The sequence below is a fragment of the Trifolium pratense genome, linkage group LG2 (genome assembly GCF_020283565.1).
Source record: "Trifolium pratense cultivar HEN17-A07 linkage group LG2, ARS_RC_1.1, whole genome shotgun sequence".
Taxonomy (NCBI): Eukaryota; Viridiplantae; Streptophyta; class Magnoliopsida; order Fabales; family Fabaceae; genus Trifolium; species Trifolium pratense.
The window spans coordinates 25,767,530-25,783,665 of NC_060060.1; the positions used below are offsets into that span (position 1 = coordinate 25,767,530).

Sequence of the window (16,136 nt, forward strand, 5' to 3'; positions counted from 1 at the left end):
TATGACATTTAAATTAAAACGAAAGCTAATAATCATTACCAACTATTTTTTCTTCTTCAGTCGAATTCAAAATATATTGGAATGACATAAAATCAAAATGGTTCAATGGAATGTGTGGAGCATCGATCTTGGTAAATGTAGTAATAAACTTGCAATTCAGCTTATACTTATGTGATGTAATTCTGTACTTATCACTTCCTCCAACCAATATATTTTCAACCTTATATGTTGATCCATCTTCAATGATTTTTTTTATCTTTGACACCAAACACTTTCCCAAAGTAGCAAGAATCTTATCGCACTTGATGATCAAAATAAAAAAGGGAAAAAAATCAATATAAAAAAACACATCAATAGAGATTTTGTGAAAATGTGAAAAGTATATTAAGATAGTTCATCACATTTTCATCAACAAACAACATATTCATAGATGTAACCTCAGTTGGTTTGTATTTGTCTGTTACATTTCACACATGAACTATTCGAACTTTCAACTTTAAATTTGTTTTTCCAGCTATTATAACGGACACAGGAGTGTAGATAGGAGTCATGGTTTGAAAGAGTGATTTTTTTTAACTAAGAACTAAACTCAATAGAAATGTATGCATGAATAAAGAAGTAACTGCTATGCTATTTATAACCTAAAAAAGTTTTTTTTTTACAAAAAAAAAAAAGTTGATTCCCAAGAAATTGTAAAACACCTTTTAACTTAATTATAAAAACAAAATCATTAATTTAACCCTTTCTGGATTTTTTCATCACTATTTTCAATTTATAATACTATAAGCAAAAAATTATTTTATAAATTCATTAAATAATTAATGAATTTGATGTGTAATATAAATCAGATTTATTAATTATTCAATAAATTTAAAAATTGATTTTTTTTTTATATTTATAAGATCATGCTAATTAGTGTCCTCAACTAATATCCCCGATATACTAGTTAAAAATACATATAAAGATATTTTTTACATTAAAAATAACATTTTTATATTTTACAAACATTAACCACGCAAGTTATTTAGGATCAATTTTGATATATCTCATTTTGGCTTGTTAAAAAAAAAAAAAAATTGATCCAAAATCATCCATTTTGATCGTTTTTTTTATTTCTTTTTATTTAAACAAGTCATAATATTCACATATTTTTAGGTTTCATTCGAGTTTCTTCGAGAGTTTTTCATCTGGTGTTGTTTTAATCCATCTTTGTGCGGTGTTTTATTTTATCCCGTCTTAGTACAGTGTTTTGATTATCCTGTCTTAGTACGATGTTTATTTTTGTTCAGATTTGCAGGTTTGCTTCAATCCAAATTAAGTGCAGATTCAATGACTTTAGTGTCGTTAATGTTGCAGATCCGGATGCATAATTATTGCGGACATTTGAATTTTGTCATATCAACTGTAGGTTTTGTCATAGACATTATGCCATTTTATACTATTAACTCGGATACCGTGAGCCTGTTCGCAGATTCATCCTTAGAAACATTTAACTCGGATGCTATTATATACTGTATTGAGTTTTCTTATCCAGTAACATTAATTGACATTTTCTATACTGGAAACAAGGTTAGTTATGGCATTTCACAATCACACGTGAAAAAACCACGTTGGCATGCAAAGACTGGCCGATGTGAAAAAAATCACCGCACTCTCACCCTCATTCGTTAACCTTCCTTCTTTAACGGTGACGCCTCAATTCCACGTCCTTACCCACTCCCTTATCTCCACGTCACCATATCTAGTTAATCTCGCGGCGCAATCCAACGGTCCTCATTCTCTATTCTAGACTCTTCCACTCCCCCAACACTATTCTACTACTAACTAACCATGGCTTGCAAAAGAGGTCAAGTTTTAACCATAGTTAAGTTTCTTAACCTTACTCCACGAATCGGGTTAAAGCATGAACTTTCCTACAGCGAGAACAAGCACACGCAACAATACAACAACGATAAATTAACACTGAGAATTCATTTGTTCTTGTTCAATTCAATTCAAAACCTTTTTGTTTATTTTTTTGTTTGAACTAAAAATTCCCTGAGTCGACTCGGTCGAGTTGTCTCAGATTCTTCTATAAACCTCACACACAATTCTTCATTTTTGTTCCTTTTTTCTTACACAGTTTGTTTCAGATCTCGCATTAATTACAGCGACTTCGTATTCTAATCTCAGCTCAAGCTCAATCTACACCGTTCAGTTTGTTTCCCTTGATTAAGGGTATGCTTAAATTCTTAATTTCTTATTACGTTTTAGTTTAGTTATTATTATGTAAAGTACTTAATTGAACCGTTAAACAGATCAAGTAATTGTGGAGTTATTTTTCTTCTTCTCATTCATTGTGTTGTTTCGATGTACCAAAATTTTCACGTGTTGAAAATGCTTAATAGTAGTGTTCAGTGATGAATGTTAAAAAAAAAAAACTGATGCTTGTGTTTTATCACTTTTAATAGAGGTTTAATCTATTAATTATTCCGTGTGATTCATGTACATAACGTATTAAGCTTATATATAGCGGTGAATTTTGTGTGAATCTAAAACTGTATATTTATTTGTGCAGATTTTTGTTCATTTTTGCTATATATAAGCACGATGGGGGTTGTTGAGTTGATGTAAAATTTGCTGAGTGTGTAATTTTACTACTGACATTGGAATTTCGATATTATAGTTCTGTTGATTAATGATTGTTGTACTAGTGTAAGAGATTGGTGTTGTTGTTAAGATTTTGGTGGAATTATTGTTGTTGGTTCTGAAGAAAAAGAAAAGAAGGTTTTTTTCCTTCTGGGTTTGTTTATGTCTCGTAAACTAGAGAGTCCAGTTCAGACCCAGATGGCAGTTGCAGTGATGAGGAGTCCTCTTGGGGGGGAATATCATGGGAGTCAGAATCAGAGCCAGAGGCAACCGGCTGGTAGGAGACGTGTTTTCGTCCAAACCGATAAGGGTTGTGTTCTTGGTATGGAGTTGGATCGTGGGGACAATGTACATACTGTTAAGAGAAGGTTGCAGCTTGCTCTTAATGTCCCTGTTGAAGAGAGTTCTCTTACTTTTGGTGATATTGTCTTGAAAAATGATCTTAGTGCTGTTCGGAATGATTCGCCTCTTTTATTGACAAGGAATGTTATCCATAGAAGTTCATCAACTCCTTGTTTGTCCCCATCTGGTAAGGATATCCAGCAAGGGGATAAGAGTGGTCCTATTGAGATATTGGGACAATCAAAACGCCTTGATATTGTGAAAGATATGGTTAAGGACATTGTGAAAGCAATTAAGATCGGGATAGATCCGGTTCCGGTTAATGGTGGACTTGGAGGTGCCTACTATTTTAGGGATAGTAACGGGGATAGTGTTGCTATTGTGAAACCTACTGATGAGGAGCCTTTTGCGCCGAATAACCCTAAAGGTTTTGTTGGTAAAGCTCTTGGACAGCCGGGATTGAAACGATCGGTTCGGGTTGGTGAAACTGGTTTTAGGGAGGTTGCGGCTTATCTTCTTGACTATGATCATTTTGCTAATGTGCCTCCTACTGCCTTGGTGAAGGTTACTCATTCTATATTCAATGTCAATGATGAGGTCAATGGAAATTGTTTCCGGAGAAAGACACTGGTTAGCAAGATAGCTTCTTGTCAGCAGTTCATACATCATGATTTTGACGCTAGCGATCATGGTACGTCGAGCTTCCCAGTTGCTTCGGTGCATCGTATAGGGATATTAGATATTAGGATTCTTAACACTGATAGACACGCTGGAAACTTGTTAGTTAGAAAAATTGGTGATGGTATTGGGACTTTTGGTCAGGTGGAGTTAATTCCTATTGATCACGGGCTCTGCCTACCAGAAACTTTGGAGGATCCTTATTTTGAGTGGATTCATTGGCCTCAAGCTTCAATTCCGTTTTCTGAGGAGGAGCTTGCCTACATTCGAGATCTTGACCCTGCTCACGACTGTGAGATGCTTCAAATGGAGCTGCCAATGATTCGAGAGGCTTGTTTGAGAGTGTTGGTGCTCTGCACCATTTTTCTCAAGGAGGCTGCTGAATTCGGCCTTTGTCTTGCTGAAATTGGCGAGATGATGACTCGTGAGTTCCATAGGGGTGAGGAGGAGCCAAGTGAACTCGAGGTTGTTTGTTTGGAGGCAAGGAAGCTGTTGGCAGAGATGGAGAAAGAACTATCTCCAAGGACTGAGGTGGGTAACGATGAATTCCTGTTTGATATCGACTATGATGAAGCTGGATCAGATTGCACTCCAAAATTTGCAATGGATGATCCTCTAATGAGAGCAACTTTTCAGCATACACTTGGAAATGGGCATGCTCGCAATCTACTTTCCAAATTGGATGAGTGCATTGAAGAGGAAGAGGAGGAAAGTGACAATGAATCTCCTCAGGAATATGGCACTTTCTCCACTCAAGAAAAAGTTCCAACTATTCCGGAGATTACTGTGTCGCTGAAAACTACCATGTTAGCTGAGAAAAAGCAGAAACACTCTGGAGGAAAACCGGAAAATGGCCACTCTGTGAATACATCATCTGGCCATAGGAGTGCAAACGAGCAGCTGCCAGCAAGTATAAGCTTTGTAAAGCTTGCAGATATGACTGACGATGAATGGACCTTGTTTCTGGAGAAGTTTCAAGAGTTGCTGTATTCCGCATTTGCCAAGAGAAAATCGATAACCTTAGGTCAGAAGCAGCTGCAGAGGCTTGGTACTTCATGCCAGTTTTGAAGAATAAGGCTTTTATTATAGGTTGCGGAGATTGCAGGATTGTTAGAATGGTTCCTGTTTGAGATTTGGATGAGGGTAGGAAGAACCACTGTAGATATGCTTAAGTGGTGAGCCTAATAGTTGTTTGCATTTTCATTTTATGATTTCATTTCTTCTTTGTTATCATTTTGCCCTCTTTTTGTTCTCTGACTTGTCTGATAAATAATTTGTAGGATATATTTGTGAAATGAAATTTGTGTATATAATGAATGTAATTTGTTCACTTTTTTATCCTATTAGTTTTGTTACTGGAATGACACTGTTCAAGTTTTGTTGCTTATTGTGAGGCTGGAAGGATATTTGTCATTTGATTGGTATAGATGGACTGTATTTTTATTTGTAAAAACAATGCTTCTGGTTATAGCTTTTGTTTAAGCAGGTTTTTTTTTTTGTTACAAGAGAGAAATTTTGTTTAAGCAGGTGACACTGTAAAATAAAGAACAAAATTTGAGAAGTATATATTATAAACCAAAACCCTTGTAAAACATCATCAATTACATTATCCAGCTTTGTAAAATATTACAATCAATTTAACTTGGAGTGACATTATATATTTTGCATAAGCATACTTTGTGATATGCTACGGCCTACGGGAATGGTTTTAATGCCGTTACTGCACAGTAACTACTAACTGCCGATCAAAAGACAACGGTTGTGTCATAACTGTTCACTGTTGACAATCAAGTAGGAAAAACATAGAATTTTGGCAAAAATATACCAGAAATCTTTTATCGTAATATTTTAGTCTTTCATCTTTTATTCTTAAGATACCGTATAAGATAAAAGATTTTGGGTATATTTTTGCTTAAACCATGATAGAATATTGAGAATAGAATATTGGGTAGATGAATCATAATTTCTATGCAGGCAAGTTGTGTATAAAAATTTAAAAAAGTTTGATGTATTTTAGTTTAGTCCCCTCCTTATCCTTGAGCACGTTGTTGTCACTTTAATTTTGTGATTGATAAAGTCACGTTGGGTGGCAGACATAGATAGAGGAATCAACCAACATTAATCAAAACCGGGGGAGCAGGTTCTCTCCAGTGTGCATTGCCCTCTAGTTAAATTTCAGCCACATGATATTTTTTTGTTGCAAAGTGACTATTTATCAAAAAAGTATTGAAGGGTTTTGATGAATACTTTACTCCCTCCCGTGAAAACCACACGGGAGAGGATCCGTTTCCCAAAACCGGGGATCCTTTTGTACTTTGCATTGTTAAACCGGCCACTTGTTTTTCTAACACGTGATGTGACTACTGCATATTTCGAGGGTAATTTATTTAAGTTTAAGGGTCATTTATTTAAGTTGTTATTTTTTACAGTATTAAGCAAAAAAATTGTTTCTACTAGAAATTAAATTGAGGTTAATAGAGATGTACTGACGGGTGTAAAATAATTAATTTTAAATTTTTATTTAATAAATAATTATCATTTTGCTATATTATATTAAGAAAGTGAGATTATTTAATAAATAATTATCATTTTGCTATATTATATTAAGAAAGTGGGGTAAAATGAGGTAACGTAGCGGAAAACATGATTGATATTGGTTGACAGTGTAAAATTATTTTAAACTCTCACGGCATATTCTTTTTTTCAATTGAATTTAGATTGATCCATTTTAAAAAGTTTGTTTATAATTGATATGAAATAAATTTAGTTGTTGTAAAAGTACGATATGACATAAAAATACATGGTTAGTAGGTAGTTATTATATTTTTTTTAAAATTTAAATAATAAGAGTAAAATTTAAATAAAAGGTAAAAATATTTAAACTATAAGCTCAAATGCTTTTGAAATAACATCTCAAAAAAACTATAAGTCCGAACAAAAAGTTTTTTGCTAAACACATTTTATTTTATCAAACAAACTTATAAATTAATCTAATAAGCTATAAACTAACTTATTTGTATTATCAAACAACCCTAAAAGTAATCTCACATTCAAATTAGGTACGGGAAGTGTGAGACTTGAGAACATGTAACAAAAATGAGTCCTCCCTCGGAAAGATGTATATAAAGTCCCCTGACGAGAAACCAAAGTGGGGACAATTTTCCTTAATGTATTAATTTTTTGTTTTGATCAGAAACCCTTAATACATTGATTAACATTTAAGGTAATTGATTCCAGCGGCGGACATGGACGTAACGATCGTTGTCTGCTCGAATCTGCTGCCGCCCCATTGATAAATTGGACCTTTATCGTCGGCCAACTTCATTTGGTCCGAGCGAGAAAAATATAGTTCTTAGTCGGGTCTTGGCACAGTCTAAAACAATTTTTATATATAAAAATTCTAATGGACTGCATAGTTTAATTTCAATAATTAGCTTAAAGCAAAAAATGTCCAAATCAATTGAAATGGACTGGCATAGTTCTATTTAATTGCCGTCGCAACAGTTTGAATTATTTTTATTTGTTTGTGTTGCAAGCAAGATAACAAAAAAGCAAATTTCCTTTTCGATGTTTTCTAAATATGTGACTTATTCATGAGGTGGATTGAAATAGACATGAGCATTATCTTATGTAGCAGTTGTGCTGCTTAACTTCCTAGCGCAGTTCAAGAGCTACAAAACAAAGGTTACCGATTCTGAAATATAATCTATGAAGATGCTACTTCCGTTTCCAATTATAAATTCTTTTTTTTTTGGATGGATAACTTAACTGGTGGTTAAGTTAGTTGAGTTAAGGGTTTAGAAGTTGGAGGTTAACATAACTCACAAAGTCCTAAAATTGGATGAGTATGTAGAAGTTATAAGGATGATTTAGTGTTTGAAGGTTAATGTGTTAGGACGTTCGATTTTGGCCCTCAACAAAAACTAATAATACTCATTACTAACACTAGTAGAAAAATGACTTTTGGATAAGGGATTCCACTACTGGTATGTGAATACCAGTAGTGAAACACATTTAACCAAAGGATTCCACTACTGATATTTGAATACCAGTAGTGAAAAGTTCATAGACAAGGGATTTCACTACTGGTTTTCTTAAATCAGTAGTGAAAAGTAGACACGGTGGCAATGTTGTAATTACGTTGAAATTTGTTTTAATTAGATTTCACTACTGATTTAGTTTTACACGGTAGTTAAATTTGTTTCCACATACTAGAAGGGTTCCTCGATCTGTACCACACACATATACTACGCGCTAACACAAATCACCTTCTTCTTCTTCTTCTTCGAAATAACCCTAAATCGATTGAAACCCCAAATCACGTTCCCCAAATCGTTCCTCAAATCGTTCTTCTTCTTCGAAACGTTCTCCTTGAAACCGGCCAACCTCAAATCGTTCCTCAAATCGTTCTTCTTGAAACCGGCCAACCTCAAATCGTTCCCCAATTCGTGTTCGCAGGTAATTTCGTTCTAATTTCATTCTTCGTTCTAATTTCGTTCTCAGTTAATTTCATTCTTCGTTCTAATTTCTCTTTTTAGGGTTTATGCAATTGTGGTTTATGTTAAAACTTAGGGTTTATGCAATTTCGTTTTTCTTTTTAGTGTTTATGTAATTTCGTTTTCGTTTTTCTTTTTAGGGTTTATGAAATTTGAAGAATGGAGGAAACAATATGGTATGTTAATTATATATATGAAGAATGGAGGAAACAATATGGTATGTTAATTATATATATATGATGCAATTGATGTTCATTTGTTGAAGAATCAAGAGAAGGTGAATCAATTCTTCTTCGTTATTGATTTTATTTTATTTTATTTTTCTCATAGCTAAAATCAAAATTATTATTTGCTTTTAGATCCTTTGACGATGGATAATAACCCTGATAAAAAATTTAGTCTCCTCTTACTGCACCATTGAAGTGGTAAGCTCTTTAAATTTCCATTATAATCAATCAATATTCTATGCATGAGATAGATTTGTTAAAGACAACAACTCCCATTAATTTGTTCAGTAAGACATAAATTTCACTCCAGTTGTAGAAACTTGATGTCTCTCTTGCTTGGCAGATGCATTTTGCACTTAGTGCTACTTTCTTTGCGGGAATTACTCAATTTGCACTTAGACTTTTAAAGGTCTTTTTGGCATCAAAGTAAGATTTAATATTAGTGAAAGTAACTAATGATATAATGATTATGTGTCATGATATAATGATATAATTATTAGTGAAAGTAACTAATGATATAATGATATATTAGTGAACGTTTTTGCATTTGTATCACTGTGTTTGTGAGCTGTTACCGACCCGTCATTATATCATTAGTTAAATTTACTTTGAAATTGAATGACCCTTTTTTGCTTATGGCTGGTATTAGCAGAGTGAAATTGAACCTTACTCATTTATGGATATGGTATATAATGGTTTATATCTTTTAAATTAGGCCTGAAAAAATTCTATCATTATTATTTACATGTATTATTTGGTTACTGATTAGATTAGATGGTTTTGTCAACTAATTTATTCATTTTTTATGCCCACTTTATAACTAACTATACCATTGTACTTAGTTTGATACTCGGTTCCTTTTCTGTAGTGTTGAGTTAGTTCTATACCCAATTCTTGTTGTTACCTTTTGTTTCGGAAATTTTTATTATTCATATTCAAGCATATATACTGAGTATTTATTCATATTGGATGTTTTCTGCAATCCCAGGTAAGTAACTAAATGCATAACCTTATGTTTAGATTGTTATCTGGTTCATATTGGATGTAGAGTAATGCACAAATTTACTCCACTGCTTATTGCTATCTGGTTCTATTTTTGCATTTGCTAGCATAGCATATTAGCATCAAATTTTGGCCTCATGTGTCTAAGTGGTTGATAAGTAAAGTGGGCATTTGTGTAGTTAACTACCATGACATTTGTGTATATTGTTTGAATTTAATTTAGAAAGAAGTGAAAAGAAGATAAACTAACAAAAGCACAAATTAGCTTTAATTATCTATTCACCTCTTTGTTTGTATGATTCCCCTGTTAGCCAGTATATGTAGGGATCATTCTTTACTTTTGTAACACCCTGCATAAAAAGGCTATAGAATGTACCATAAACATGCAAAAGTTTATGCTTTTCTTACAGGTTAATGTTGTTTGTATGAACAGGTTAGTGATGCTAGCTAGTGCCTAATCTAGTAATGTAAACTTTTATAAGTTTCTGGTTCCAGGCTATGGCTTTTCAAGTTGACAACTTGATGCAGCTTTTGAGAATATGAAGCTTTTGAGAATATGAAGCATGTAGGAATTCAGCCCAAGAAATGTTGAGTTAGAGCATTGAGGGGTAACTATTACTTCAAGTTACTAGGTTTGTGTTAGAGCATTGCAACCGGTCTATTAATTCAATTATATGTAGGCTTATAAGTGCTACACTTACACTAGAGCTTGTGCTGTTTGGTTAGCTTTGTTTAGCCTAGTCTTTTCGTAGTTAGCATTGTTTGATTTTGTTACACTACTAGAAAAAAGACTTTTGGATAAGGGATTCCACTACTGATATGTGAATACTAGTAGTGAAACACAATTGACCAAATGATAGTTCAATCAAAAATTGTGCCAAAAATTGTAACTAATGAGATTGAACTATCATACACGAGTGTTTATGCAGATTATCATATTGTGTGCAGTTTAGAATTCATATTATGTGCAGATTCTCATTCCTTGCATCAACAAAACAGATTGTGAGCAGCACAAACAATGAAGACAAGGTGAATTTGCCCCCAAATGATTGTATTATGCTCATTCATAATGTGATATTTTCTACTACTGCTAGGCAATTCTGAGAATTTCTTATGCTAAGACACATTAAAATAGACTACATCCTAGAATAAATACATGGTGTATGAAGAAGGCTTTTTTTAAAAATGATGAACAAGCCGTTGTCTACTACTAGTTAATTTCAAGTAATACTCTGCGCTATGTTATAATTAAATGCCTAATGTTTTTCCTTTTATAGGTTATAGTCTTTGAACGTGGGGATCTGGTGTTTGTGTTCAATTTTCATCCAGAGAATACATATGAAGGGTATGCGATGTGTTCAATTTTCATTTTATAGGTTATAGTCTTTGAACGTGGGGATCTGGTGTATGTGTGTTGTTGCTGATGTGTGCAGTCCATAACTGTGAAAGCACATTATTTTTGTAACTTGTACTCAGTATATAGATTTTCTTTTAATATCTAAATTTGGAAGTTGGCCTGATGTCTGTTTTCCGCGTGTGTCTGCTTTTCAAGGTGATTGCTGCATCTGGAGCTGTAAAGCATGAAGCTTTTGTTGAGGAAGTGAAAAAATTGTTTACTAAGTTGTCAACTAATCCCTCCACAGCATCTCAGTTGGTCGAAAAAGAACCAGCAGTTTTCACTGGTTCCGAGGTAAAAATATTAATATTGAGAAAATTTGAACCTGTTGTTATAGTTAGTTAATTTATTAACTATGTTCACCTACGTGTTCTGAAAACAGGTTCGAATGCTCGATGATGATATTCCCCTTGCACAATTTGCAGTAGCTTTTGAAGGTGCTTCTTGGAAGGATCCAGATTCAATTCCTCTGATGATTATGCAAGCAATGCTGGGTTCATGGCACAAGACAGCCGGAGGTGGAAAACATATGGGGTATGCCACTTGTCCAAAATGAACCTGACAATGCATTTTTGCTTATGCTTTATATTAAGAAGCTTTGGCTGTATTCATTGTCCAAAATGAAATCAGAGTTAAATTTGTTTTGGCTCGTGATTAGTTTATTTTTTTGCAATGATGCCCATGATTAGTTTAGCATATTACAATACCTGTAATTGTACATCGATGAACTTATATATAACCTGTATTCATTACTCCCTCAATCTAATTCTTTGAGATAGTTACTAGTTTCTTTGAGATATGAACTTATGTGTAGACACATTCAAATTTTACCTTTATGAGGGATATGTATAACATGTTAGCTACTAGTAATTTTTATGTTGTATAATTTCTGCGCCGGAAAAGTGTAGGCCATATAATTAATATGGCACAGGAAGCTACAAAAAAACGAAAAAAAAAAAAACTAACATACCACTACTGATATTTATAATAAACAGACGTGAAAACTACACATACCACTACAGGTAAAAGTAATGAGTAATGACCCGTAGTGGAATCCCCAATTCTTTAAAAAAAAACTGGAAAACCATACATACCACTACGGATATGTGTAAATACCCGTAGTGGAATCCCCATGATTTATATTAAAAAAATTTGAAACCATACATACCACTACTGGTATTCATATAACCGACGTGGAATCCCATACATACCACTACGGGTAATTGGGAAAACCGACGTGGAAAGTCCATAATTTTAAATAATAATTAAAGAAGAAATATACATACCACGACGGGTATTGAAAGACCCGACGTGGAAAGTCTGGACTTACAACGACGCCAGCATTCACTACGGCCACGGCCAGTAGTGGAAAGTAGCTTTGGCCAGTAGTGGAATCCCCTTTCTGCACTAGTGTAACTACTAACATTGACTGTTTCAACAAAATAAAATATCGACGAGTATGTGAACGTCGAAGAATGTTCATATTATTAAATGTTGTTTAATGGCAAGAGTTAGGGGCCAATAACCCCAAAAGCGGCTTAAGTAGGAAACAATCAAGGGCATACTACAAGTGACAAAAACCATGGGCTAAGGAACAAAATTGTATGCCCGTTACCATAACTTTTGAGTTGATGCCATTTTGTATTTTTACTAGTGTAATGAATGAAATGGTGTAATTTTAAACAAAAAATAGACAATTAATTTGAAATAAAGGGTGTAATAAAAAAATAATTATATTTATACACTCATTTTTTCTACAAGTGCGTCATTTAATTAAATTAGGTTAAAAATATGATTAATTTAGTTAAGTAGATGATTAATTCAATTCACGGTTAAAATTGTAGTTAATTCAACTATTTTACAATTTCAAATTAACGTGATTCTAATTAATCATCTATTCAATTGAATTAATCACAATTTTATATATGAGTAATTAATTGTGCTACTCAACTTGTGTATGGAAAATTGGGGGTTCATGAAAAAAAGTTGAAAATTAAAAATGACTTTTTAATTTTTTTATTTCATTTCCTTGTGAAAGCATACTGGAAAATGACTAAATATAATATAATCTAATCCTATAAATATGGTAAAGATTACTTGATGTCAAAAGAATAGACACTACACAGTATAAAGAGGCAGATGCATGATTCTTCCATTCACTTAAGAAGCTTCAAAAGCACACCAACAATTATTATCAATTGACTCTAAATTAATTAGACTATAGTTTCTGTGTAGAATAGGTGTTTAATAAGTGTAGGGGGTGCTATTCTAATATTGTCTCCATGGGTTTAACATGTCATTGTCACTTAATTTCATATTATACTATACTACTTGAGTTAATTAGATAAACATAGAGATTTGGTGAGACACTTGATCACTGATAATCTAAGTTCCAACAACTTTACTGTGGGCATGATATGATTTTGCATCTAACAAAATCTACTACTCCTAGTTTAATAATTGCTACCATTAAGAGTCATAACTTAAGTGTTGAATTTCTGCTCTAAATACTTAATTAAGAGATTGGTCTGCAATATGGAAACTTGAAAGTGACTTTGATGATGTGGCATCCTAATCTGTTCCATTTGGTTCTCTAGTTTCTTATTGTCACTTGTACTACAAAACTTTGATTTAAAGATACAATGATACACCAAAGGTGGGAGAAAAAATAATGGAGGAGTAAATCTGGGACTTGTCATATGATATGGTCCCCTTCATTAACATCACAAGGTAAATTTATATTCACTCTAATCACAATTGTACGGATAATTGATGTATCTGATATATAGACTAAATAATATAATTTATAAAAACTGAAATTTTGTTTATAATTATAGCCGAAAAGAGTACTATAGTAAAAGGTTTGGTGATAGTTTTTTTTTTTTTGGTTTTTACCGTCAGTTTAATCCGATTTGGAGGTTAGTTCTGGCATCAAGTAATTCCAGTTATCTTTTGATCGCTGTTGCGGAGGATCAAACCATAGTCTTCCCTATCAAATTCAACGTCAATTACCACTGAACCTTCACAAAACATGATAATATATAGCACAGTATTATTGTTTCTTTTAATAATCTTTGACATGAGCATAGCATATGGTAAGAATGAATTGTGTCCGATAGTTAGGTGACATGTTCACGCCTTGCATTTAAGAGCTTTAAAATAGAGAAACATCTTAAAAACTTTTTTTTTTTTTTGACTAAATCTTGAAAACTTTCTAAACCTTCACATCACTTGATATATACTCCTATAATAAGCATGTTCTTTATCGTAGTTATGGTCACGGTTGTAGTTATCCCATGCTATAAATTTAAACATTGTGATAAAATATAGACAAAGACGGTGATGCAATCACAATTACGGTCGCGGTTGCAATATTGTTGCCGAAATCTCTAAAACTGTTATATTACAGCTGTTGTTATGAAGTGAGTACATTTTAGAATTGTAGCACTAATTATATGAAATCGATGACTCGGATCGATCGCTGTTGTAATTGCATGCAGCAGTCATTTTCAGTCCTAAATAAGGGATCCGGATTGTCTATTTTAGCTGCTTCACGCAGTAGGCAATCTCTCAACTATAAATTTATATATGATTGAACGACTCAAATTAATTTAGTATTCATTTAACATTTTAAAACCCAGTTTTCAATTTCATCATTTATTTTTAATTGAACAGCTTATTACAGTTACTACGTTGACGCAATATCCGATCCCAAAAGCAAGGCATCTTAGTCTCCACACTCGTACGGATGAGTAATATGTGTCTTTATTATTTGCAACCAAAGGGAAGTTAGAATCATATACAGATGTTGATATGCATGTGAGTTTGAGTAATGAGTGAGATAATTAGAAGCACTTTTGGTGTGAATCATAGAAAAGAATAAATATGAAAGGTAGGAACAGAACAGGTGGGTCATGAAGAACAAATGCGTTTGTTTGACAAATCTTTGAGTCTCAAGTTTCGTTGCAATTCAATTGAACATTCATTGAACGAGAATTCTTCAATTTATTATTGACTAAATTATCATGATGCGCTGTGTTAACACTTGTAAAGTACTATTACTCATAATTATGGTCATATTTTTTCGTATATGAGCTATGTTAGATGAACATCTTTCTCTCGCGTAAAAAAAAACATTTTTTTCTAGACAAAAATACGACATTTATATTTTATCTTTCTCTATGCACAATTTCCAAAACATGCGAAAAGTATTAAAAAATTAAAAAATAGCACGAATATGTAGGTTGTTGTATTTTTATTAGAATTTTTTTGGTAAGATAATTTTGTTAAAAAATTGGTGTTCAAAGAAACTTTTTCTTTTGCATATATCCTTTAGGAAAAGGATTCTCTACCTATGGTTACTTTAGTGTATTTATATATGAATTTATTGATTCTGAACGTCCGGTTGTTGTCATCCCAGCAAAAAAGAAGTCCTTCAAATAAGCTAGTGCCCAACATTGGCGAAGAGAATACAACAAATCAATATGGGTATCATTACTTATATTGGAACAATTTTGAGGGAGATGAATTTTGGAGTGAAGAAGAGAATAAGAGAAAAGGTAGAAATTTCATTCATCCACAAAGGGGCAAAGATAGTTATATACAAGTTCTAATCATAACTGCATTAACTACCTAGGACTAAAACAAACTAACTACTTGTAATTGACTTTAACTGTCAGAACTGAAAAACAAAGACTGCTAAGCTCGCTCAGCCAACATCTTTTCACTGAGCTAGTAATGCTGCAACTTTAAAATTCCAACTCAGTCACTTAACTTCTACTTTAAGCATGCTAAAACACCTTAAAACATGTATTACTTTCATCAACTTAGACCAAATTGTGAAACCATTGATCGCCATTCTTGTTCAAAATCATCTTCACAATCTAAATGGTACACCTTGTATATGGTCGGGGTTCGATTCCTGACTCATGCGTATGGAGAGAATTCGGTTGAGAGGGGAAAACCCACCTTGTGTGCCCCACAAATTCCCCGATGGAGATTAGTCAACGCTAACGGTGGTGGAAACTTCGTACCAATATCATGGTAACAAAAAAATAAAAAAATTACTTGCATAATAATTTTCTAAGGACCAAAACAAAATTTGGTAATTTTATAAAAAAACAAAAAATATATCTAATCCTATGAATTTTAACAAGAAAGAATACAGGGACCAAAAAGAAAGTTGATAATTTTATTTTTTTTCCGATTCAAAGTTGGTAATTTTATGATGACAAAAAATATATTCAATTTTTTATTGCAAAAAAAATTTTAATTTTAAGATTTTTTTTTAAAAAAAGATTACAGTATAAAAATTATTTTGAAAAGAAAAACTAAAACAAACGGTCTGAAATATGTGCGTGTGTGTTT

At 32.9% G+C, this 16,136-nt stretch overlaps 2 protein-coding genes across 14 annotated transcripts; both read left to right on the forward strand.

The window, feature by feature from the left end:
- Positions 1–1,822: 1,822 nt before the first annotated feature.
- Positions 1,823–5,009, forward strand: LOC123911565 (phosphatidylinositol 4-kinase gamma 5-like). Its single transcript, XM_045963012.1, has 2 exons — positions 1,823–2,217; positions 2,558–5,009. Exon 2 carries the CDS (start codon positions 2,791–2,793, stop codon positions 4,714–4,716), a length of 1,926 nt encoding a protein of 641 aa, XP_045818968.1. The 5' UTR covers positions 1,823–2,217; positions 2,558–2,790; the 3' UTR covers positions 4,717–5,009.
- Positions 5,010–7,536: 2,527 nt separating this feature from the next.
- Positions 7,537–11,547, forward strand: LOC123911566 (probable mitochondrial-processing peptidase subunit beta, mitochondrial). Of its 13 annotated transcripts, none has more exons than XR_006810569.1 (8): positions 7,854–8,106; positions 8,285–8,569; positions 8,715–8,797; positions 9,869–10,005; positions 10,345–10,402; positions 10,651–10,718; positions 10,926–11,063; positions 11,152–11,547. XR_006810569.1 is itself a non-coding variant. In XM_045963013.1 (6 exons), the coding sequence occupies exons 4-6, from the start codon at positions 10,337–10,339 to the stop codon at positions 11,323–11,325; spliced, it is 378 nt and encodes a 125-aa protein (XP_045818969.1). In that variant the 5' UTR covers positions 7,919–8,106; positions 8,285–8,569; positions 8,715–8,797; positions 9,807–10,336; the 3' UTR covers positions 11,326–11,547. The 13 variants fall into 13 exon arrangements, 5 of the variants coding, with proteins under 5 accessions (XP_045818969.1, XP_045818970.1, XP_045818971.1 ...); XR_006810568.1 differs by having other exon boundaries at positions 7,880–8,106; positions 9,807–10,005; XR_006810575.1 differs by having other exon boundaries at positions 7,894–8,106; positions 9,807–10,005; positions 10,322–10,402.
- Positions 11,548–16,136: the final 4,589 nt, after the last annotated feature.

Bases quoted from the DNA above. Each gene is read 5' to 3' on its own strand.
- LOC123911566 (XM_045963013.1), top strand. From the start codon at position 10,337: ATGTGCAGATTCTCATTCCTTGCATCAACAAAACAGATTGTGAGCAGC. The intron at 10,403-10,925 runs GTGAATTTGCCC...CTGCTTTTCAAG, and splicing joins GCACAAACAATGAAGACAAG to GTGATTGCTGCATCTGGAGC. The intron at 11,064-11,151 runs GTAAAAATATTA...TTCTGAAAACAG, and splicing joins CAGTTTTCACTGGTTCCGAG to GTTCGAATGCTCGATGATGA.
- LOC123911565 (XM_045963012.1), top strand. From the start codon at position 2,791: ATGTCTCGTAAACTAGAGAGTCCAGTTCAGACCCAGATGGCAGTTGCA.